This window comes from Dendropsophus ebraccatus, chromosome 9, assembly GCF_027789765.1.
Source record: "Dendropsophus ebraccatus isolate aDenEbr1 chromosome 9, aDenEbr1.pat, whole genome shotgun sequence".
In the NCBI taxonomy this organism is placed as follows: domain Eukaryota; kingdom Metazoa; phylum Chordata; class Amphibia; order Anura; family Hylidae; genus Dendropsophus; species Dendropsophus ebraccatus.
The window spans coordinates 97,515,964-97,542,447 of NC_091462.1; the positions used below are offsets into that span (position 1 = coordinate 97,515,964).

The window sequence follows — 26,484 nt, forward strand, 5'->3', positions numbered from 1 at the left end:
TCACTCACCCCCCCTCGACCCCTCCCCTCTCCATAGGTTATAGGTCTTCAATTTGCTTCCTTGATATATAGACGACTGCCTGACAATGAACCGCTAAGAAAGGGGCTGAAAAACGACCTTGTGAGTACAGAAGGAAGCTCTTTTGCAGTTCCTGCAATAGCCATTGGGGTCGGCTGAGGTGCTGTGTTGCCCCTCACTGCTACCACTCAATGCAAAAATCTAAATATATTTTCTTTAATAAAATTAAAGTTTTGTTTTTTCATCAGAAAAACTTCATAATATAAGTCAATTTTCACTGGGCCGCCGATAATTTTCTACACTTTTTTTTTTCTCTCAAATCAACGTTTTAATAAAATGCCTGCAAATGCAAATGGCAACCAAAACCTGAAAGAGGTGAAAGAAAGCGAGAACTACTGTTCAAATGGATTGAAGACTAGTCAAAATGGAAAAGTCTCAGCTCTAGAATGGCAGTGATCTCCTCCAGAAAAAAAAATACAGACAATAACTAGCGTATTCTGATTCATATTTATTAAAATATAAATAAATGTACATATCATACAGCTCAATAGAACAACTCACACACATTAATCTGTATATTTATTTGTCTCACACCGGGGCAGAAGGGTTAAGAAGAAAAGGGGATCAGAGATGACGGCATTTGGCATGTCCTCTCGCTCCTCTCCTTGGCATTAGCCATCATCCTGCACCAGTACTGGGAACGTGTCTCCCCCCTCACACAGCTGGGTGTAGATGGCCCGGAGCGGCAGGCAGGAGGTCGGGGCACTCTGACTCCAGGATTCTGCTTCAGCGAGCAGCTCTTCACTGAACACCTGGGAGAGATCACAGCGTTACACTGATGGCTCATTACAGGCGGAGTGAGCGCCGCAGCAATTAAACGCTATTAATGTGAACTAAGTGGATACAGCGATGCTGGAGGCCCGAGAACAAGGTAATCAACATAGGAGGGGAAATCATCATAGAGGCAAGGGAATTACACACCGCTAAGGTAGGAGAAGGGGAGAGGAACAGACTGCAAGGAGGAGAAGGAGGCAAGAGATAACAGAAGAGGGAGAGATGCAAGAAAGGAAAAGAGGGAGAAGAGCTGGTGTGGGGGAAAGAAGGGGGGGGGGGAGAAGAAAGAGAGAGGTGGCAGCAAAAGACAGAAAAAGGAGCGTTTGAAATACATAAGACGGGATTTAAGAGAAACAAGCAGGGGAGGGGGTGTCACAGGGACAGGACTTAACAGGGGGATGCAGAGGTATAAGGGATGGGTCAAGAACAGAGACACAAGAGGGTGGGGCAATAAGAGACAATAGGGTGGGCGCAAAAAAGAGAAACATAAGAGGGGCATAGACAGCAAGCAGAGGGTATATTGCCCACAGCATTAGCCTTCTTGTGTAGTAGTCGACTGCACATTAACCTTCTGTAGATGAATCCTCTGTTGTAGTTCCAGCACTCTCAGACGGCTGCTGGTCAGCTCATGAAGCTCACGTGGATGGTTATATACAAGCACAGGAGGAGACCTGCTGTACACAGAGGAGCAGCCTTCTGGCCCTGGGCAAGCGGTATTGATAGAGAGTTTTTCGGCCCAGTTCCTATATTCTTCAGCAGCTATAAAGTGGAAGGAGATGTATCATAAAATATTAATAAACTGTACAAATGATAAAAAAGTAACCTGGTTGATAATCCCGAATCTCACCAACTGATATTCTTTTAATATTTCAATAAGACCTAAGTAACTGGCCCCTAACTCGGACCTAAAAAAAGATCCTTACCATTTTGTATATACAGCTCCTATGTAGAACTAGGTGTCTCCTTGGTAACAGACTACACACACACACCTGTGTAGTCTGATCCTGTAGACATGTTATTCCTTCTCACCCTCATCTACTGTCTGTAAGAGGGGACGGAGGTAAGAGAGTCCATACGAGTCCGTGCTGTTGGGGACAAGTGATAACATATCCCAGCTCACATCAAATAAAGACAGACATGAAAGCAGCTCTGCACTTTAAGTCCGGGATACGTGATGACTTTTTCTGGACACCCATAGTTCAAGGCTGTCTTTAAAGGTTAATAGTTTGATTGAAATCCTGAGAAATCCAGCAGCTGGTGAGCGGCTTCTATCCTCTGCCCATACAGATTAGTCAGGACCAATGACACCCGAGATAAAACAAGGTTATTAGAAGGCAATACTGGCAATTACTAAAGATACTGCTTCCCCTGCTTATCCAAAGTGATATTTCCGCAATTGTGGTCGGTATGAAGAATATACTTTAATGTTCTGTGCCGCCATAACTATATCCCACCAGCTGTGGAGCTATACTGGTACAATTCACTGGAGGGGACGCAGGAATGGCTATTATCTAACATCAGGGAGAATGAATTCTGCAATTCACCGCCTAGTAATGTGTTCCATATAATAAGCCAGGACCATAAAACAGTCTTCCCAGCCATAGACATTAGAGTGATGGAGAACAACAGAACTCTGATCATAATCACAGTGCATTCTAACGATAGGCCGTTACTTTAAAGACTTGGTCACACGTCATGAGCGCATGGCCATTGTGGGCATCTGGGAACCTGGACAAGACCAATGTTGGCAGCACTTTTTAGAAATGTGGTGTTCCTTGTGCGCCTTTTATTCCCATTTAAGTCAAGAAAAGAAAAATCACTGCAAAAAAAAAAAAAAAAAAAAAAAAGTCAGTAATGGCAAGTAATACCACGTAAAAGCAGCATGCCCTAGAAACACATGCAGCTCTTTGTGAACTGTGTTTCTTTATAATACGGCAAAGACGCCAGATGTAGATCCAAGAGTTGTCGTAATGGTGATTGTCACAGATTTGTACAGAACGTCTTCGGTCTAACAACAGGAGGTGTAGAGGCTGCGGCCAAACCCAGTGCCAAGGTGCCGAAAAGGCCACTCTAGTGAAGCAGAAGCAGTAAGTGAACTATGGGGGTCCGTGCCAGCTACAAATCCTCTTAGTAAATCTGGAGCAATGCTTAACGGGGGTGGGGATTTAAAACTGGTGTGGATTGTCTCATGCAACAAGATGGAAAAGGCTGCAAGAAGTGAAGCGCATACCTGAGCTCTTCCCCTGGCTAATTTTACAGATCATTGAAAGGGTCTCACCACTCACCACCCCAAGTGATCAAAACTTTTGACAAGTCTTTGCAACATAAAAAAACTTTTGATATTTCCCCTCTAACGACATTTTGACGCTACACATCTCGCCTCTATACTAACAAGTATTTACTCTGCACAAATAATATCACAGCCCCAGGGTCAACAAACTTATCTCCCCTTCTGCTCCTTTTCCATAAACAGGTAGTCGCATAGGCCATATTACAGAACATACTGTATCAATGGGGGCAATGCTGCACTAGGTCTTCTCATTGTAACAATGGGCACGGACAGGTGTATTGTACTGGCTTTAACCAATGATGTCTTCTGGGTGTATTTTATTCATCCAGAAGTAACATGTTCATTATGATGGCATTACAATGGTCACATTGCATTTAGGATGTACAATGAAATATTCCATTGTAAGTCAGTGCTCATTTCACTGCATAAACTGGGATTTATGAAGCAGATGGAGACCTCTTGTAATTCAAATGATGGATAGTGACTTCAAAGCCTTCCGATGAGGGCGCGGCGCACTACAACGTCTGGCCGGATTATTCGGCAGTCACTTACCCAGCTGGAGATTCTGCAGCTCCGCTTGGTATTTGGCCACTTCTTCTTGTAGAGCTTCCAAAAACAGCAGCGAGTGGTAGTTGTGCCAGCGTGCCGGACCTTTAGAGAGCACAGAAATGACAGTGTTTCAGATATGATCCATTACAAATGTCAGCATCATTAGCAGAGAGAAGACTCTATTCTTCGTTCTGGATGTGAGATCTCTTAGCATTAAGCCAAATTGAGGTGGGCGCAGGTGTGAAGACTCATTACAGATCAGATGAATGTCCTGTTATCTTAAAGGAACACATGGGATGAAAAGAATATACTGGATCTAAAGGCGTGCTGCATGACACTAATGTATATATCTGGAAACTAGGATTACAGCGCTGATGCTCGAGATACTGAACAGCTTTAGAGAGTCTGGTGTACTAATGGGGCAGTGGTGAGCAACCTACCACCCTATAGCTGTTGCAAAACTACAAATCCCATCATGACTAAAGCTAAAAGGGGTCCAGGCATGATGGTAATTGTAGTTTTGCAACAGCTGGAGGGCCACAGGTTGTGCAACCCTCTGAAGAGAGAGATGAACACAGCCCATGGCGCACAGCCCTCAGAGGGGGTTGGGGGAGTGGGAGTGTTGGAACCTAAACCACAACTGGTAAAAAAGTACAGATATGTTACTATGACATGTCAGAAGTTCTTTTCAAGCTGAAGACAATTTTGTAGAGATTTTCCCATGGAGCATTGGACAGCTGCTGTCTCTCCAGAACTCGGCATGCAGCCTCAGCCTATGGCAGTAAAAGGACGCTGGTTGACCTCAGGGAGCTTAACCAAAACACTGCAGAGACACCATCACGTGTCTCGACGTCAGTGTATTCTAGAACGTTGCCCCATTGCTCCCACTAGCCAGAATCCTACTCCACACTGATGAGGGGCAAATACCCCGAAACAGCTGTCTGTGGATGGATACCTTGCTTGGGTGGTTTCTTTGTTTGGAGACATTACTTGGGTGGTTTCTTTGTTTGGAGACATTACTTGGCTTGGTTGTTTCTTCCCCAAGGAAGGTCTGGCTAGTTCACAGACGTCGAGACATGTGATGGTGTCTCTGCAGTATTCTTTTGCATATCAGCCTATGGCAGTGTCCTCCTACCTGCGGCTCACCAGCTGCCGCAAAGCTACAACTCTCATCATGCTCCGACTGCGTGCAACAGATCCCTGGCATCATATCCATCTTCACTTCTTCTAATCTCTGATGCTATAAAAGCTTTTGATCTCCCCATCATATCCTCGGACATTAAATCAATCACTTCCAGTAGGACTACTAATGGATTACGGCAGATAACTAAGGTATATTCACACTACAATCAATCAATTCATTGAACGGGAGCTTGCGGCTTGCCGTACGTATGCTGATAATTAGATGTTGAATACGCTTGAGCTATATCATATAATAAGCACTAAGCGGAGGTTAATAAACATAACCTGAATCAATCTATATATATATATTATATATTCATATTCCCAGGAATAGAAGCCGCCCTCACATCCTTTATTAATGTGAATAATGTTTCTAGAACACTCCTGCTGTCTGTAATATCCTTAGAATATTGTACAGCGGGTGAACTCTATGTCCACAGTCCTCGGTTATGTACATCAGGAATTAACAGGCGGCGTTATATATTTTTATGCTCTGCGATAACAACAAGCATCTCCAGCAGAGCCACGTGAATGACCGCTGATGAAGGAACGCCGCGTCCTCAGCTCCGGCTGCTGAAAGGGGTTAATTCTGCCCTGCAATCAGCCTTTGTGACTGATGGCACCTCAGCAGGCTGCAATTGAGGTTGGACAAGCAACGTGAGTCATGTAATGCCAGTGCATAGCACGCTCCTGGTACGTGCCGCACAGAATCAAGTGCATTCGCTTCTCCTATGAAAAAGGAGGTGCTGAGCGGTCACAGCGACCCATGCTAGAAAAGCCGCAAAATGTTTCTTTCCAGAATAATGGTTTTCCTGCTCTGAAAGCCTCAGGCTGGGAGATGTTTAATATATACACAGGCTTAATTATTAAAGGGGGGAAGAGGCGACTGTCTGCAGAGCCGAGCGCTTATTACCAGGTAATTCACCCAGATGTCCTGCCAATACTTATAGATCTTCTAGTGCTGTGAAGCATTGGCAGATTACAGCTCATTTTGTGGGGATCATCATGGCTGCTCGCTCACACCCTCACCTTGCCAGTTACTGGCACCTTCTACGTTGTGTCGCCAACTTCTGACCTCTCGGTGTAATCGCGTCGTCTCTTCCTCGATCTGGAAAAGGCTGAGCTTGGGAGATTCAGGAGCGAACTGATGGCTGATTAAGGATCGCAACATGAAATGATATTGTATGACTGTGCGGCGGCTTCCGAAGCGATGAATATTAGAGATGAGCGATAACATCGCTATTAGAGTTAATGAAAGAAATCATTACCTGTAATTACACTGCGTTATTGATTGATTTTTTTTCTTCTTCCCTATATGATCGACGACGGTGAAAAGAAGTCACTTTAGATACGTTAAGTGGCTTCGGCTTCTACTCACAAGAGTAGAAAGGGACCATATTAATGTGTCCGTATTATGACCTGACAATTAAGAGACGATTTGGCAGCATCAAAGGTCACTCACAGGTTCAGATCATCAGACATGTGGGCATGATACAGATGGAAAAACGCTGCCGTGATGTGCTCGTGTAATACCGACTTTAATTGTATTATTATCATAGTGATGGTCAGTAAGGTTAGTGCATTAGGCAGGGATAGAGCATAACTAAGGATTAAAGGGGTTATCAAGCAGTAGAAAAACATGGCCACTTTCTTTCAGAGACAGCACCACTTTTGTCTCCAGTTCAGGTGTGGGTTGCAATTAAGCTCCATTCACTTCAATGGAACTTAGTAACAAAGCCTCACCCAAACTGAAGACAGGAGCGGTGCTGTCTCTGGAAGAAAGTGACCATGCTTTTGTAGCACTGGATAACCCCTTTGAGGAAATATTGTGCCCTGCACTAGAGAAATGTGCTAAATAATGTATAGACTGTTATATATACTGTTATACACAATAAAAAAATTAGAGGGGATGTCCTAGTCAGGAATAACTAGGTCGGCCCCCTATCAGCCAAGACAGGGTGCAGCTCTCGCTCTGGAGGACTTGACTGATCAGGTATAACAGGGTTGGTCATTGACTTGGTGATATATAATACTACTGTATATATGTCAACATCCCAACAGCAGGACCCGATGTGATATGGTTGCTATTGGGGGCAGACAGATGACTTGGAGCTGTGGCCCCTCCATTCTCAGGATGAGGTGGGGGTCCCACAGGTCTGATTATGACGTTATGACATTGCCTATCAATATGCCATTACCCCTTTAAGGCCCCATTCACACAGTGTATTTTTTTTATTAAACAACAGCCGTTTGTGCATGTTTGCAACAACGGCTGTTTAATCACAGCGGCTGATCGCATTAACTACTATGGAAACCCAGCTGGAGTGTATACACACTGTATACACTCCATCCGGGATTGCATGCGGCCGCACAGAAAACTCACATGTCTATTCTGTGTGGCTGCACGAAACACACTGTGCAGACAATGTAAAGTACAGCTTCGGACATACTTTACACTGTTGGCTATGGCTAATTGGAGTGTGGGCAAACCCGAATGTGTCTGCATTCCAATTAGAAAGAAGTTTTGTTAACCTAGCCAGTACCGCAGTGGCGGTCGGGTTGAACATCTCAGACAGAGGCCGCTCTGTGACACGGTCGTGATTTGCCATGTGTGAACAGGGCCTAAAAAGTACATACAGTCTGCAAAAGGTATGTGTACAGGACAACAGTGCACCCCAGCTCCATTTTAGCTTGGTCCTAACAATGATCACTGAAGTTAAATGATTTTAGAATTAGAACCACAGAGAAATGCCAGACTCCTTACTAGAAGATGGAAGAACACTGTAATATTAGATTTGGTGTGTCCCATTTAATAAAATTATATGCTTTATATCTTTCTACTCACTGAGGATAAGAAAGCTCTATGTCTCACTTACTTATACAATGGTTATTAGGGAGAAAATGAAAAATCTAAGTCTTATGCTTTATTAACTGGGCTTAAATGGTTTTCTGAGACCTTAATACAGGCGGCCTGTCTTAGTATAGATTGCTAATATCAGATGCCGGCCTTCCAATCTATCAATGGCATGATTAGTCTGTGATCACTCAGCTTCTTCATGGTTTACAGTGCCATACATTTTGTAGTGGCTAAGCTTGGTACTACATGAGGCTACAATGAGAGCTTCAGTGTCAGATGCAGCAGCTACGAAATGTACAGGTCATTGTTAAAACAATGAAGAGGCAGCAGTGATCACCCACGCACCACAGCCCCTTTAAATCAGCTGATAAGATGAGGATACGCCATCAATCACAAAGTCCAGGAAAGCCCTATTAACTGCGTCAGCCAACATGACTGTCACTAACAATTATACGGTAATAATATTATTATGCAGATACAAATGTAGACTTCATTCAGCAAATAGATCATTCCCATGCACAGTCATGCTGAGTGAGAGTACAGCATTTAACCTGTGTAGCGGATTGCAAACATTAGCATAAATGAATATAAAGCAATAAACACACAGCAGCCCTGTTCCCTTATAAAATCATCGATTCCGGCAGACAGATTTTATTAGGAATGCATGGCTGGCAGCTGGGCCTGTGATATACATCTATTAGCAGAGGCTCAGGACATTTTACAATGGCCTATCTATTCTCTAAGGAGCATTGGACGGTGCGTTTACGTCACCCAGCAGGAAGAGGATACAGTTGTTTGCAGCTTCTGTATAAATGAGGGTCTGGAAGCAGGAAGATGGTCTTGAATGGTACAGAACTTCTCCCATAATCTATAAAACACAGGAAAACAGTATGGTTATCTCACTATGGGATCGCCAAACCCAATTTCCTCAGAGCCTCTTATTACGCTGAACATAAAAGACCTCAATACATTCCTAGTAAGTGAAATGTGCGCTACGTAAGTGGAATAAGTCACATGTAAAAAAAAAAATAAAAAAAAAAAATGATATATCTCTAGAATAAAGAGAAGACGCCCCAATAGAACCCATATCACCTATAAGCAATGTTTCTGCTTCCCGGCCTATGGGGGTTGTGTCAGGTCAGACAGTGATGGTGTATTGCTAGGACATGAATGATCGGCAGAGGTTGGGATGATGTGACTTCCCCCTACAATTGCTAGAATAAAGTGTCTGCGCTGCTAGGAGAGTGACTCAATAGTCGTGTGCCTGCCGTCCAGACAGTGATGGCTTACCACAGCGATATGCCATCAATATCTGTCCTCGCACAACCCCTTAAGGTTGTGTTCATTTGGTTTTGCAGTGAAATATGGAAGGCATCCCAACCCAAATCCTAAAACCGTACATTAATGTTCTCCTCACTACTGCACTCGCAGTTTGGGCTTCGGAGCTGCTCTTCGTAAAAGGAACTTTTCATCACTTTCATGCTGCATGCACTCCCGGGTCATTGGGGCGACTCATGCTTCACATAGATGATGACAGGTTCCCTTTATCATAGAGGAACAACTGTAGTTAGCCACTTTGTTGGCTATGGAGAACTCTCATCAACATACAAGAGAACTAGAGATGAGTGAGGTTACTGCATAAGGTAGGTAGCAGCAGACACCAGCACAGAGCTGACACAGTACAACTAACTGGTTTCTTCTTATGGCTGAAAAACGATTACATTTTCCTTTGAAGATGAAGCGCCACAGAGTCAGTGCTCAGCTGCAGCAGACAGGCCTCCTCTCCCCAGTTATGTTCTGAGGCTACTTTAAGGAGCGCAAACACTGGCTTTAAAGGGGTACTCCAGCAAAAAAATATTTTTCTTTCAAATCAACTGGTTTCAGAAAGTTATGTAGATGTGTAATTTAGGAAGTGGCCTATTCTTTCCCAGTCTGACACAGTGCTCTCTGCTGACATCTTTGTCAGGAGAGGTTTTCTATGGGGATTTGCTGCTGCTCTGGACAGAGGTGGCAGCAGAGAGCAGTGGGTCAGACTGAAAAGAATACACTATTTCCTGCAGGACATACAGCAGTTGATAAGTATGGGAAGACTTGAAATTAAGTAAATTACAAATGCATAACTTTCAGAAACCAGTTGATTTGGAAGAAAAAGATTTTCAGAGTATCCCTTTAAGAAAGAGCTACAACCTAAAGGTGATGTATAAGTACTGCTTTGCATATAATTTCTAGTTTAAAGGGGTTATGCAGGATTAGAAAAATCCCAGTTACTTTCTTGCAAAACAGCACCACCCCTGTCCTCAGGTTACGTGTGGCATTACAATTCCCCTCCATTCACTTCAATGAAACAGAGCTGCAAAACCCACAACCAAACTGAGGACAAGGGAGGTGCTCTTTCCAAAAGAAAGTGGCCATGTTTTTCTAAGCCTGGATAAGTGACAAATTTCCATGCAAAAAATATCTATTGTATGTGGATGCCACATGGAAAATCTCAATTATTTGCCCAGGTAAAATGTGCAACTTTTTCATCCTGTGTGAATTTACCCTTATACTTTTTATGTGATAACTGGAACTACTAGAACTCCGTACCGCAAGTCACTTAAAAACTGAAAAAAATCCAACAACTGAGATCAACTCCAGTAACTGAGATCACATACAGTGTTACATTAATAGCAGAGGCAATAAAGGCATAGGGCTGACTCTCACCTGCTGCTCTTCTTGTATGCCTGCTGATACTCTACTGGCAGCTTCAGAGTTGCTCTGTGGGGAGGGAAAAAGCAGATAATCCATTAAGAAAATGGTCTCTTAAGTAACATCTTCATTTGCAGAAGACTAGAAAAAGTAAGAATATATTAAAAGGGTAGTTCAAAAAAATATTTTTTTTTAATCAACTGGTGTCGGAAAGTGTCAGAGATTTGTTATTCAGTTCTATTAAGAAATCTCAAGTCTTTCAGTACTTGTCAGCTGCTGTATGTCCTGCACGATGGTGTTATTCTTTCCAATCTGGAGAGTAGGAGAGGTTTTCTATGGGGATTTGCTCCTGCTTTGGGAAGTTCCTGAAATGGACAGAGGTGGCAGCAGAGAGCACTGTGTCAGACTGGAAAGAATACAGCAATTCCTGCAGGACATACAGCAGTTGATAATTATTGGAAGACTGGAGATTATTTAATAAAAGTAAATTACAAATCTCTGGGACTTTCTGGCACCAGTTGATTTGAAAGATTGTTTTGTGAACTAACCCTTTAAAAGAAATTTTTCGGAAGGGGACAGTTTTCTGCATTGACTACGTTAGTCCTGTTGTCCAGAAACACTGGACAAGACTTTGCCCATGTGGATAACTCTTTCCTTAAAGGGGTTGTCCGGCGATAAAAAATTATTCACAGAATAACACACATTACAAAGTTATACAACTTTGTAATGTATGTTATGTCTGTGAATGGCCCCCTTCCCCGTGTTTCCCCCCACCCACGCTAGACCCGGAAGTGTGGTGCATTATACTCACCGCATCTCGTGTCGTCCACGGTCTCCGATCGTCAGCAGTGACGTCTTTTTCGGGAGCTTGGCGGATCTTCCCGAGTGCCGCCCACCCTCTGCAGCGTCATCCGAAGCTCAGCCGCGATTGGCTGAGCATAACTGTGCTCAGCCAATCGCGGCTGAGCGGCTGATGACGCGGCCACGTCATCAGCTGCGATTGGCTGAGCACAGTTATGCTCAGCCAATCGCGGCTGAGCTTCGGATGACGCTGCAGAGGGCGGCCGGCACTCGGGAAGATCCGCCGGCCTCCTGAAGAAGACGTCACTGCTGACGATCGGAGACCGTGGTCGGCACGTGACAGGTAATGTATAGCGCACCACACTTCCGGGTACACGGGTGGGGGTGGTGGGACACGGGGAAGGGGGCCATTCACAGACATAACATACATTACAAAGTTGTATAACTTTGTAATGTGTGTTATCCTGTGAATAATTTTTTATCGCCGGACAACCCCTTTAAGGCAGAATCGGTCTTATAAGAGGCCTACTCCACATATAATATAGGAGAAATTACTCTTACCCGGTTTCCTTCAAAGTACGAGGCTTTTGTGGTTGCACCCGCTCTGGCTGGGAAGCTGTGGATGGCGGAGAGACTGGTTTGGCCAATGCAGTGCATGGTTGGGTGGTGCTGATCTTCGTCTCCACTTGTCCACCATCACCAATGCTGCTCAGTTTGGGAGCTGGTAGATCGGAGGGCGTTACACTTGAAGACTTCTTGCTTGATGCCCCTTGTCTGGGTCTCTGCACCCTTCTCTTGTCAGGAACAGTTTTGTAAGGAGGGTTCAGCTGGTAGGTCACGGGCTTTGCTCCTTTCTGTATAAGGTTACTTAAAGCTTTAATGGGCTTTTCTTTAGTCACTGGGCAAGAAGATGGCGTCTGTACACAAGATGGAGTTTTACTAACAACCAAGTCTGTCTTGTTGGTTCTTCTCACTTTTAAGGCTTTCTCCAGAGCTTTGTTCAGGAGTTCCACCTCCTGTAGATCCTCCGGTGATGGCTGGGTCTCTACCAAAGGGAGAAATAAGCGTATGCTAAGGACATCTATTGTAAGAATACTCACACTCACACAACATCACCAGGTCATAACATCACTAGACCTTGGTAATGGGTCAGAAACAAAGCGGAAATTGTTGGTTCTCACCTACATGCATGGTCATTCACCACAATGGGCTGCAGCCATATCTTCTAAAGGTAAAGACTAGTGATGAGCGGAGAGGCCTATGGCTGTATCCATGTTTTCCAGGACTCCCTAGGGCGAAATACAACCTCTGCAGTCACAGGGAGTCAAAGAACGTTCAGAGAACATTGAAGAACCTGAACAGTTTGGCCTGTCCCCTCAACACTAGTCATGACCAATGTGGTGCTGATATTGTAATGGCCTCAATAATGAAATTCTGACATATTGGGGAATATTTATAAAGACCAGCGTGCCCCGCCAGATTCACTAAGAGGCACACGCCTATTACACGGCATGATTATAGCGTGGAAAATTGTTATTTTGTTCAAATTTAAACGATAATCGTGCCGTGTAATCCCAGTCAGGGATCATTGTTAATCGTTCGCTGTAATTCAACATTTGTTCACTAATCGTTAAGTGAAATTTTATGCAGGGGATCAGATGGAGTGAACAATTGTAGTAATGATGGCAACTAACGACTATCGTTCTGTGTAATATGGTGAAAGATTTCAGGTTAACGATAAACAATCTCGTTTGTGTTGTTTTATCGCTAATCGTTAAAAATCGCTTAGTCTAATAGGATCCTTAGTTAAAACCGGCCTGACATGCTCTTGCCATATGGTAGGCGCAGAAATCTCCACCTGCTCAGGGCTGTGCAACAGGCATGCACAGCGCTTCTACATTCATTGTCTATGGGACTGCTAAAGGTAATCATATACAGCACTCATCCCCCACAGATAATGAATAAAGCAGTGGTGAACATGCGCAATATAGAGACCTCGCTGTCAAGATTGTGGGGGTCCCAGCGATTATACACTTATTCCCTATCCCTATCTCAGAATCCCACTTTTCTAGGGACCCAGTGTGGTTCCTTACTTCTCCTACCTATATAATAAGATGATCATTAATGGAAGACATCAGGTTTTCCAAGGGTTTAACTGTACAATGAATGAGTTATTAAATTGGAATTATTCAAGTTATTCAAGGGTAAGTGGTTCTGCAAGGTAGAAATAGTAGACGGTAACATCACCCGTCAATCAACACATCCTCCTCCACATCCATCTTCCAGCAGTCGAGAAATGAACATGTCGATTTCAGCCCACAGCTTTTACAACATAGTAATGCTATTAAAAGCTCCAACGAGTCCCTGAAGGCAGAGATCTATTGCTACCGACACCCACTAAGTGAAGCACCAGCAGTCACGTGCCAATACTCAACACTCATTTCATAAAGTAGGATTTGCAATCTTAAAGGGCAACACCACTGAATATGTATACAAGTCTTCCCCACAAATCTACAAGATGTATCTAACGGGTCCCATGTTCCACATTTGATGAAGATTGACAAGGATTATTCCTCGGCACATAGACTATGAATGGCGCAGCAGTGCAAGGGCTTGACTGCAGTAAAACTGGGTTCACACTGCAATCAGTTTCTGCAAATAACGGATGAAAAACGGATGTATTTGTGTGCATCCGTTCTGATCCTTTTTCCATTGACTTCCATTATTTTAAAAAAATGGATAAAAAAAAGGGATCAAAACGTATTTTTTTTTTAGAATACACAAAAACGCGGTCAACCACATTTTGGTCTACGCTGAAAACAATGCATGCGTTTTGAACTGTTTTTTGATCCTTTTTTCCCCAATGCAATAGTCATACCACACACAACCTAAGAATGGTTGTAGCGCTGTTTTTGGAAGAAAGTAGCTGTGCTTCTTCTCATATTAGATAACTCCTTTAAAGCGACTCTGTACCCACAATCCGACCCCCCCAAACAGCTTGTAGCTTTTAATCCAAGATCTGTCCTGGGGTCCGTCCGCGCAGGTGATGCAGTTATTGTCCTAAAAAACAACTTTTAAACTTGCAGCCCCGTGCCCAACGGCCGTGGCCTAGATTGTGTATGCATTAGGCTGGCACACCCTTTCCGTCCCTCCTTATCATTAGGAATGCTCCAGGCAGATTGTCTCCTATTCATCAGCTGTGTGGATACTAAACATGGGCTGGATCGTTAAGGCACCTGTGCAATGTTCAGACAGGAGAAAATGTTTTAGTGGCGTTCCTAATGATGAAGAGCGTGGGGAGGAGGGACAGAGGGGTAGTGCAAAGTTAGGGCACAGATACTCTAAGCCCCGGCCGTTAGGCACGGGGCTGCAAGTTTAAAAGTTGTTTTTTAACACAATAACTGCATCACCTGCCGAACGGACCCCAGGACAGATCTTGGATTAAAAAAACAGAAGGTGCAACAGCAACCCACAGGTGCAAGGGCTTACTGTATATACTCCTCCCAGCGTAGACATGGTAAACACCTGCTCTATAGGTATTAAAAAGTAAGGATCTTAGCAAACTACTTGATCAAACAGAGTGTACCATGTCGCCATGTTGCAGTGTGAATAGAGTCATAGATGTGCTGCCAATTTTTCCTTTTTTTTTCTGTCAGATCCTGGAGTAAAAGCAGCTATCCAAAGGTACAAGTGGTTGGGGGGGGGGATTGTGGGTACAGAGTCGCTTTAAAAGGGAAATGACAACACAAGATACGTCTGCACACACTGTGGAGCCTCACCCAAAAGAGCAAAGTGATGGATGAGCAGGAGGATGTTGGGGCCTCGCCATCTGGTGGAAGCTCATGCAAAAACAAAACTAGTCTACCTCATTTGTCTCCTATACTCAGTATAACATTAAAAAAAAAATAATAATAATTGAATAATGTTCCATAACCAGAGAACAAAGTGAAAGAACTATGCAACTTATAAGACACTTGTGAAAACTGCCTCACCAACAACTAGGGGGCGCCTTACAGTTTGGAGGGCACTGATCTAGGTGGTCCTGTGCCAGCTTCTGTGTACCCCTCCAAGCTCCATTGATCGGTCTCTTGCATACACAAATAAGGAGAGACTGATCCATCATGCCTGGCATGGCACGGCTAAGATAGTCAGGTTATGATATGTGTTTCTCTCTTATTAAGCAGGGAGAAAGTAAAGGGCCGCAGTAACTCAGATCCGCTATTAGTGATCTTTCGGAGTTCATGATGCTAATGTCTCTACTGCATTGAGGCAGATGTATTCGGGAGAATGGTAAAACCACTTGAAAAAGATAATTTGAGCTTCCATAGGGCAACCCTGTCCGCTATTGTATAAACAGAAGGAAAACAATCCGAGCTGGAATCAAATGAATTAAAAAATGAATGAGGCTCAGGCAGAAAATGAGGGCATTCATTCTGATTAAAGTATCTCATTCTCCAGACAAACGGCTCTATAAATAGAAGGCAGAATATCACTTCTTCTGCCCGCAAACAGGGGGAAGAGGGAGAAGAGAACTCATCAGCGCGCAGGGAATTAGCATACATTACTTGTTCTAATCTAACTAGGTATTATAGCGGCTGTCTGCGAGATGGCTCCCATTGTGAGGGCTTCCAATCTTCTCACAGTAATACTGGGAGCTTTGGCTGAAATTAAATGGATTTAAATAGCCTCTCAGGAAGGGGAATGGTACCCTGCCGCTTTACTTTTTGTTATAGGGAAACATCAGTCTCGGTATTACAGTAATAAACCCCAGAGACCATTAACCCTGTTGTTTCCCTAGTCAGAAAAAACACAGACTTGGTTACAATGAAGAAATATCTTCTCATGTTAGTATGTTGGGGCAGAGTGTATATACCCCAGAGGGGGCCTACAAAAAATCTAATGTAAGTATGTTGGGGCAGAGTGTGTATACCCCAGAGGGGCCTACAAACAGCTGGAGACAGAAATGTGACATGTAGACCCCCCAACAGGTAGCTCCCCGATATTTATTCTCTGGGCCCAAGAGGATTGCAATGGCTTGTCCAGTTCTCTCTGGTTCTAGGTGTCTCTACACACGGCACACACACTCAGAAACAGGAGACTAGCTGCTATGATGTCTCTATACCATTGGTATGTGTAGACTGGGGGAGTACACACTGTGCGGTTAAAGGGGTACTCCAGAAAAAATGTTTTTAAATCAACTGGTGTCAGAAAGTTATATAGATTCATAAATTACTTATACTTAATTACTTATGTATTTAAAAAAATTCCAGTCTTCCAGTACATATCAGATATTAGGAAGAGCCCGGCACTCACCAAGTAAATTATGCTTCTTTATTGTAGTGTAGCAATCATATGGTACAAGTACGCGTTTCGGCCAAGAAGGCCATGCTTGGCCGAAACGCATCCTTGTACCATATGTTTGCGACACTACAATAAAGCAGCATAATTTACTTGGTGAGTGCCGGGCTCTTCCTAACATCTAAACATTTTTCTTACCTCGAGCACCGCTGCCACGGAAGTGCCGTCTTCTACATATTTTCCAGTACTTATCAGCTGCCTTATGTTCTGCAGGAAGTGGTGTATTTCTCCAGTCTGACACAGTGCTCTCTGCTGCCACGTCTGTCCATGTCAGAAACTGTCCACAGCAGCAGCAAATCGCCATAGAAAACCTCTCCTGCTCTGGACAGTTCCTGACATGGACAAAGGTAGCAGCAGAGAGCACTGTGTCAGACTGGGAAAACATAGGCCACTTCCTGCAGGACATACAGCAGCTGATAAGTACTGGAAGACTTTACTTCTATTTAATCTAAAATCTAATTTATTAAAAAAAAAAATCTCCAAGGAACCCCTGGAGCCTGCCCTTCTTTAATACCTACCACCGGACATCAACTCCTGCTGCCTGTAAAGATGATATTAGGATCCATCTTACATGGTGAGTGACTGGCGGCATGGGGAGTACATGGCTACATAAGGCATATCTAACTACAGTGGGCATACCTGGCTACAACACAGGACCTATCTGGCTGCAGGGGTAATATTTTGATATTTTTCCCTTCTCCACAGATTCCAATGGACAGCATGTAACTAGATCCCTCAGTTGGCTAGAAGCCCTTCTCCTCTCCGGACAGATTTTTGCAGTTTGAGTTTAGGAAGGAGTGGAAGGAAAGGCATTTTCTCTGATAAGATATAGTTTGTTCTATTCACTTGTTCTACTGATTTATGCAAAGCTGTGACTAGAGGAGCAGAGAGAAAGATAAAAAAAAAAATCTGGTAGAAGAATGAAAAACTCCTCATGTCACCATTTTAATCCCTCTGTACAATACGTTTTAACATTTGTTTTCTCCTCCACAGGCATGGTGTACATCTAGGGACCCCAGCTTTTTTTTTTTTTTTTTGGAGGGGAGGGGGGGGAGATTGTATTTCTTTGCAAAGACGCAATATTCCATATTTATTATTCTAATTAGTCTTTTCCGATCCCAAAGTTGATGCCTCAGAGAACAATTCAGCCATTATTATCTGTGCAAAGAAAAGATTGGCAATTATTTCATTCCCTTTAGGGGAGCCTGGATCCTTTCCATGTTCCCAAGTAACCAAAGTGAAGCATTATCTGACATTTTAATTCCAATCTAACCTTGTCTAATTACATCCATCCATAATATAGCATCTTCCCTATATACACAACATAGCATCTTCCCTATATACACAACATAGCATCTTCCCTATATACACAATATAGCATCTTCCCTATATACACAATATAGCATCTTCCCTATATACACAATATAGCATCTTCCCTATATACACAATATAGCATCTTCCCTATATACACAATATGGCATCTTCCCTATATACACAATATAGCATCTTCCCTATATACACAACATAGCATCTTCCCTATATACACAACATAGCATCTTCCCTATATACACAACATAGCATCTTCCCTATATACACAATATAGCATCTTCCCTATATACACAATATAGCATCTTCCCTATATACACAATATGGCATCTTCCCTATATACACAATATGGCATCTTCCCTATATACACAATATGGCATCTTCCCTATATACACACTATGGCATCTTCCCTATATACACAATATGGCATCTTCCCTATATACACAATATGGCATCTTCCCTATATACACAATATAGCATCTTCCCTATATACACAATATGGCATCTTCCCTATATACACAATATGGCATCTTCCCTATATACACAATATGGCATCTTCCCTATATACACAATATGGCATCTTCCCTATATACACAATATGGCATCTTCCCTATATACACAATATAGCATCTTCCTTATATACACAATATAGCATCTTCCCTATATACACAATATAGCATCTTCCTTATATACACATTATAGCATCTCCCCTATATACACAATATAGCATCTTCCCTATATACACAATATAGCATCTTCCCTATATACACAATATAGCATCTCCCCTATATACACAATATAGCATCTTCCCTATATACACAATATAGCATCTTCCCTATACACACAATATAGCATCTTCCCTATATACACAATATAGCATCTTCCCTATATACACAATATAGCATCTTCCTTATATACACATTATAGCATCTCCCTTATATACACAATATAGCATCTTCCCTATATACACAATATAGCATCTTCCCTATATACACAATATAGCATCTTCCCTATATACACAATATAGCATCTTCCCTATATACACAATATAGCATCTTCCCTATATACACAATAAAGCATCTTCCCTATATACACAATATAGCATCTTTCCTATATACAATGTACATATGCAACACGTCTCCCTTCCAGCATCCCAGATTATTATTATTGGCATGATGGGAAGAATAAAAGCACTTCCAATGATATATTATGGGACTGCCACTTAAAGTGATTGCTTGGTTTGGATATGATGTCAGGGTAGTGATGACCATCAATGTTTAACACACCCAAGGATTAAGGACCATAGTGATCGTTCATTTAAAGGACTGGCTAATAGTATTGGTAAAATTATACGCCAATCTGCCAAAACATTAAAACCAGTTGTGTATCACATGGGTGCCTGTAATGGGGTGGGGTTTTTTAGGTAGTAAACAGTCTATTTAAGTTAATGCGCTGAAAGAAAGTGTAAGGAGTGTAAGAAGGCGTAAAAATAGAGTGTTCTGAACATAACACTGACGTGGAATGCCTGTAACGGACTCACCTCCACCCGGGCAGCATCTGTAATTAGATGCTTGGAGCGGGGGAACTGTACAGATATGCGCCGTGCTGTAATGACAGTTTCCCCCGCTCCCAGCATCTTATCATAGATGCTGCCCGTGATGGGGAGAGTCCGTTACAGGCATTTGTGTTATGTGCAGAACACGGAACGTGTGAATGCAGCCTAAGGATTTCACGAGTCTGACATGGGTCAAACTCTGATGTCTAGATGACTGGGTCAGAACATCTCCAGAGAGGGAGGTCTCCTGGGTTGTTCCCGCTACCTAGTGGTTAACTAGAGTACCTCAAGAGATGAGAGCAAAGTATCACTGTATGTATATTGCACTTTAGCAGCAGCTCCTCTCTCATTATTCCTATCCGCCAATATATTAGATGGACAGCCAAAATGCCTGCCCAGAAGCGGCCTCCCCCCATAGTAACATCTTATCATATTGGTTTGAGGAGTCAGATCTGTGGTTGACTTTGATGGTGCGTTTACACAGGCAGATTTATCTGACAGATTTTGAAAGCCAAAGCTAGGAATGGATTTGAAAAAACTGAAAAATCCCAGTCTTTCCTTTATGACCCGTTCCCAGTTTAAAGTCTGTTCCTGGCTTTGGCTTCAAAAATCTGTCAGATAAATCTGCCTGTGTAAACGCACCATGAGAAACAAATCCAATAAAAACTGTAAAATAGTGAACTATCCATAGCGCTTCCATTCAGCTGCCATAGTTATTTATGATGAAAAAAAAAAAAAAAGATGACATGAGGAAGTTCAGCGGCGCTGGCTGTCACTATGGAATTAAGATTCCCAGCGAGCGAGCGCTGAATTGTCATTTTCTAACTGATGTGACAACGTGGCAGGGAGCTGTCAGTACTGAAAACCCATTCACTGACGTTTAACACCTGGCAGCTGCAGAAAAAGCCCAGCAAATATATGGAAAGTGTGAACCCGACTATTTTTTACAACAAGCATTCATCAGGAGAGTGTCTGAGAATAACAGGAGCTTGTCAGACACGTATGACGTATAGGACAGGATAGCCGGATCACCTGCAGCACAGATGTGGAACAGAATACATTCATGGAGGTACATACAATGGTGGAATTAATGAGACGTACAGAAGTGACGGAAGGAGCTGGAAGGCCGTCATTACTACAGTAACCGCAGATTACTCACCCACTGGCTCGCTTGCTACATCGTCTTGCTTCAGTGGTTCGCTGTCAATATCCCTATTGAAAAAAACAAAAACAAAAAAAAAACTAAAAGCCACTGCCTGAAGAATTTTAGAGGTTACCACACCATGACAACTCTTCTTCATAAAGAAAGTCCCCGACAATAAGCTGATCACTGCAAGTCCATAGACCCCCCCCATAATCTCCATACAATGTATGTATAGTGTACCATGTATCTTCCCTAAAAATTTTGCACATTATGATACAGAGTAGGGGACCCATTAAAGGGGTTGTCCAGCGAAAATCTTTTTCTTTCAAATCAACTGGTGTGAGAGTTCTATAGATTTGTAATTTACTTCTATTATCTCAAGTCTTCCCATACTTATAAACTGCTGTATGTCCTACAGGAAGTGTTGTTTTATTTTCAGTCTGACACAGTGCTCTCTGCTGACATCTCTGGCCGAGACAGGAACTGCCCAGAGCAGGAGAGGTTTTCTATGGGGACTCATAGAAAACTGAGACAAAGTTCCTGTCTCGGCCAGAACATTGCATTAATCTGACCCGGACTTTTGTGCATCAAACGGCTCTGTCTTGAAGGGGTTAATATTGTCTAGATGCCCTCCTATGTCATAAGGCAACCCATCAAGTGATGATGAGGGGAGGAGAATGCCCCAAAATGCATTGTCCACGTCACGCGATAACAGACAATTTTATTTCACTCTTCTGATCCAAATCGGTTCCATCCTGGCTGTCTCCATGACTCTTGGGTACTGCAATTCTACACATTGCTCCTCATCAGGTGTCAGAACCAGCATGACAGCTATATCCTGCATTAGAGATGTGGGTTTATCCAAGCCTTTATTTTTTTATTTATTTATTTTTTCAAAGATTGATTATCCTTTACATTTTCATTTTCTATCACATTTAAAAATACAAAATGTACAGATAATCATCCAAACCTTAAAGCGACCCCCCCCCCCCCCCCCCCAACCACTTGTACCTTCGGATAGCTGCTTTTAATCCAAGATCTGTCCTGCGGTCCGTTCGGCAGGTGATGCAGTTATTGTGCTAAAAATTTACTTTTAAACTGGCAGCCCCGTGCCCTACGGGAGTGGCCTGGATTGTGTATGCATTAGGCTGGCACAACCTCTCTGTCCCTCCTCCCCGCCCTCCTCATCATTAGGAATGCTCCAGGCAGATTGCCTCCTATTCCGCACCTGTGGCAGCCTGGCACATGGGCTGGATCGTTAAGGACCTGTGCAATGTTCAGCATGGAGAGAATGTTTCAGTGGCATTCCTAATGATGCAGAGGGTGGGGAGGAGAGATGGAGGGGTGGTGCAAAGTTAGGGCACAGATACTCCCATAGGGCACAGGGTTGTAAGTTTAAAAGTTGTTTTTTGGACAATAACTGCATCACCTGCTGAACAGATCTTGAATTAAAAGCAGCTATCCGAAGGTACAAGTGGTGTGGGGGGTCAGATTGTGGGTACAGAGTCGCTTTAATGCTCCACATAGTATAATTGTTGGCTGAAGTTGTTGGATGCAGTCCTAGGGAATGATGGAAAACATGAATAAAGCCTATCACCTATGGCTATATCCATGTTTTCCAGGAATCCTTAGGGCTGCATCCATCTTCTGCAGCCACCGGTAATCTTATGCAGAGGTTCGCTCCTCTATATTCTGTGTGCCTTCCTGGTAACATGCTCGCAGCACAACCCTTTAAGATGAACATGATTCCTTTTTTCTTTTCTTGCACAGACGCAGGTTTGCACCTTTTCTTTTGCTCTTCTCTGTTCTACAAGTTTTTTTGTCCATACTGACATGAAGGAAACAGTACAAACTTGAAAAAAATAATGATAATGTTGCAAATAATAAATGTGCCCTTACGTGTATGTAACCTCAGAATTAAAAAAAATAATGAACTTCAACATAAGACATACCAGTTATCTAGAAGTGTCTGCCACTGCCTGAGCTGTTCTTCAAGTTGTTTCTCTTCTTCTTTGCACATCAGAAGAGCCTGGTTCAGCAGAGACAGCAACCTGTAAGGAAGGAGGTTATAGATGTAAAGAAAAATGTAGGTACCATGAAATCATAGATTCACTCTTTTTAGAAGGAAAGATGGGCTAAATACCATAAGCCATACGATACAGGTATATGGAGACAGACGGTCAGTGGTATGTGCTATATCATACAGGTATATGGAGATGGACGGTCAGTGGTATGTGCTATATCATACAGGTATATGGAGACAGACGGTCAGTGGTATGTGCTATATCATACAGGAGATGGAGACAGACGGTCAGTGGTATGTGCTATATCATACAGGTATATAGAGATGGACGGTCAGTGTTATATCATACAGGTATATGGAGATGGACGGTCAGAGTTATGTGCTATATCATACAGGTATATGGAGATGGACGGTCAGTGTTATGTGCTATATCATACAGGAGATGGACGGTCAGTGTTATGTGCTATATCATACAGGTATATGGAGATGGACGGTCAGTGTTATGTGCTATATCATACAGGTATATGGAAATGGACGGTCAGTGTTACAGTGACAATACCTGTGAGAGCAGGCCGACGATAACATCATTGGACTAGCAGATCCACTCAATCTGTGTTCTGTCACCTGAAGAAATAGAAACAAGAGACAACATAGTGAATATACAAAGTAATCCCATACACACTGAAGTATAGGAATATGCAGCCGGTAACAATATATCTGAATGGCAATGCAAAGGAATGAAATCCACAGGAACAATGGATCAGCAGCAAAATCTAGATTTCTCCATTTCAAAACACTTTTATTTAAACTTGTCACTGTCAACCGCACATCCCAGTTACACAGCCTATGATTTTTTTTTTTTAACCTGATAAAAACCATGCGATCAGCGTTTGCTCATTCTTTGACTGATCCTTGGGCCCATTGCACAGGGCAATATCAGCCTAACCACCTCATGGCTGAATTTTCAGTCTGGGAACATGATTTGCTATGGACGATTATTGGCTGAATTAACATTTATAGGAACTCTTATTCCCAAAAGTTGGCCCATGTAGGGCTGTACTCACACAATGCAGTTTTATTGCAGTACAGGTCCATCTCTATAGTCAGCCCTCACCTCCTCAGCCAAGTGCTGCAAATACTGACAGCCATAGTGCCCAGCATGTCACTGCACTCCACAGCCATCTGCAGACGGAGATATACACTACTATACATGATATAAGTACAATGTATACAGTGGGCACCTGCAGCCAGAGCTATACACTACTATACATGATATATACAATGTATACAGTGGGCACCTGCAGCAAGAGCTATACACTACTATACATGATATATACAAAGTATACAGTGGGCACCTGCAGCCAGAGCTATACACTACTATACATGATATATACAATGTATACAGTGGGCACCTGCAGCCAGAGCTATACACTACTATACATGATATATACAATGTATACAGTGGGCACCTGCAGCCAGAGCTATACACTACTATACATGATATATACAATGTATACAGTGGGCACCTGCAGCCAGAGCTATACACTACTATACATGATATATACAATGTATACAGTGGGCACCTGCAGCCAGAGCTATACACTACTATACATGATATAAGTACAATGTATACAGTGGGCACCTGCAGCCAGAGCTATACACTACTATACATGATATATACAATGTATACAGTGGGCACCTGCAGCCAGAGCTATACACTACTATACATGATATATACAATGTATACAGTGGGCACCTGCAGCTCCAGTCCCCCATTATCTTCTCACCACATCCGACTCTATGTTCACTGCGCACGGAACACCCGGGAAAGAACGCGGAAGTAGAGTAGAGAGAACTACCGGCCTTAGCAACTGTTACTATGCACGCGTACCGCTCCACCAATCAGAAAAGCCGATACATTCTAGAGCGAGAACACACAGCCTATGAACAGACGCCTTCTATTTCGAGCGCTGCAAGCGGGAGACTGTTTTTTTTTATTTTGCTTAACTTTATTGACACTTTTGTTAATTAATGCTGATTACCCTTCATGTTTTGTGTATGTATAGCAATGTACTGTCAGTCTGTACTTCTATGGCTACACAGCGTATAGAGATAGTACAGTTACTTAGGCTGGAGCACTTAGCCATGTACCAGTACTATCATATGTGCCATATTTTCCACCACCCAATGATTTCAGCTGTCACAAGACTACAACTCCCATCATGTTCTAACACCATAAGATTGCTATGGACATGATAGACAGCTTTTCTTTTGGATTAGTGCTCCACCACATGGATGATGGGAGTTGTAGTAGTATTTTTCAAAGATAACTTGAGGGCTATGGGGGAGATGTATCAGAACACTGGTGCAAAGGATGAGCAATGTAGTTGGCAATTGCAACCAATCAGGTTGCTGCTTTCATTGTTCACAGTAGGTGGAATCTTTGAGAGGTGGAATCTGATTGGTTGTTAGGGGCGGCTGGACCAATGTTGCTTTGCACCAGTTTTGATGACGACCCATACGTTTAAATGCATTTGTGGAAGGGATCGACACTTCCAGCTGTTGCAAAACTATAATTTCCATCATGTCTGAACAGCCAAAGCTTTGGCTGTCCAGGCATGATGGGAGTTGCAGTTTTGCAACAGCTGGACAGCCAAGGTTCCCCATTAGAGATGAGCGAACCGGGTTCGGGTTCGAGTCGATCCGAGCCTGAACGTTCGGCATTTGATTAGTGGTGGCTGCTGAACTTGGATAAAGCTCTAAGGTTCTCTGGAAAACATGGATATAGCCAATGACTATATCCATGATTTCCACATAGGCTTAGGGCTTTATCCAAGTTCAGCAGCCACCGCTAATCAAATGCCGAACGTTCAGGCTCGGATCGACTCGAACCCGAACCCAGTTCGCTCATCTCTATTCCCCATCCCTGATTTATGGTCATCAAAATTATCCATGTGTTATCCACTTGTCACATCCTGGTCATCCATACTTGTCATCATCTGTAAAGGAAAAATTCGAACAGGGACCATCCCATAAACTACAAGGGAATACCCCTATAACCACCTTGAACACCCACAAAATGGCCACGTTTTTTTGTTGGTGTTTGCCCAGCAACCTAGACAGATTTCAGCATCCACTACACCCGGTGATGGCCATTCTGCTGTCTAGAACAAGCTGCCCCTTATCTGTTTGTGACAGGATATAGATCCCTTCTGACTGACAGCTACCGCAATAGTCTAGTTGTCTCCAGGCACCATTAGACCATTACAAGGCCTGTAGACCTGGTATTTTGGTCACTATTTAATCACTATTTTGGCTAACAATATGCGCCAACATACTACATGTGAACCCAGCATAAGTGATTATGCATATTGCTGTATTCTGTTGAAGGACTAACTTTCTGGTCCACAGGTCATCAACTCTACCACCATATGCATCTGATTGTACGTTATGCACCTGTCACAAAGTTCTCTCTCAGGTTATAGTGGTGATGAGATATTTTAAAGTTTTACCACTAGGTGTCAGTGTTTTATATTTATATGTGTTGCACAAATGAGGAAGGTTATGGGTTAAAGTTGTTGTTAAACCATGTGTTTGTTGCTGACCAGTAGGAGGTTCCCTCTCTCCCTCTACCTATCCCTGCTCTCTACACACACTCAACCCCTGAAGGAGGAGTTAGTCAGTTCAGTGCAGTTGATTCTAGACACACAACAGTGTACAGATGCAGCTAAAGACCGACAGTTTGTTTGCTACTACCACTACGTTCAGTATGCAGTGTTAAAGGGGTATTCTGACCAGGAGGGGTATTTTGGAGGATCGCTGGGGAGGGGGTGGAAATTGAAGCCGGAGGTCACTTACC

The 26,484-nt window shown here is 43.0% G+C and overlaps 1 protein-coding gene across 5 annotated transcripts; it reads right to left on the minus strand.

The window, feature by feature from the left end:
• Positions 1-518: 518 nt before the first annotated feature.
• TEDC2 (tubulin epsilon and delta complex 2) lies at positions 519-24,486 on the minus strand. Of its 5 annotated transcripts, none has more exons than XM_069983952.1 (12): positions 24,413-24,445; positions 23,740-23,807; positions 23,185-23,249; positions 22,555-22,653; positions 20,618-20,670; positions 11,781-12,264; positions 10,434-10,487; positions 8,520-8,598; positions 5,903-6,017; positions 3,695-3,793; positions 1,421-1,611; positions 519-830 (listed from the first exon to the last, which is right to left on the minus strand). In XM_069983952.1, the coding sequence occupies exons 3-12, from the start codon at positions 23,211-23,213 to the stop codon at positions 690-692; spliced, it is 1,344 nt and encodes a 447-aa protein (XP_069840053.1). In that variant the 5' UTR covers positions 23,214-23,249; positions 23,740-23,807; positions 24,413-24,445; the 3' UTR covers positions 519-689. The 5 variants fall into 5 exon arrangements, with proteins under 5 accessions (XP_069840053.1, XP_069840052.1, XP_069840050.1 ...); XM_069983951.1 differs by having other exon boundaries at positions 23,690-23,807; XM_069983949.1 differs by lacking the exon at positions 23,740-23,807 and having other exon boundaries at positions 24,413-24,486.
• Positions 24,487-26,484: the final 1,998 nt, after the last annotated feature.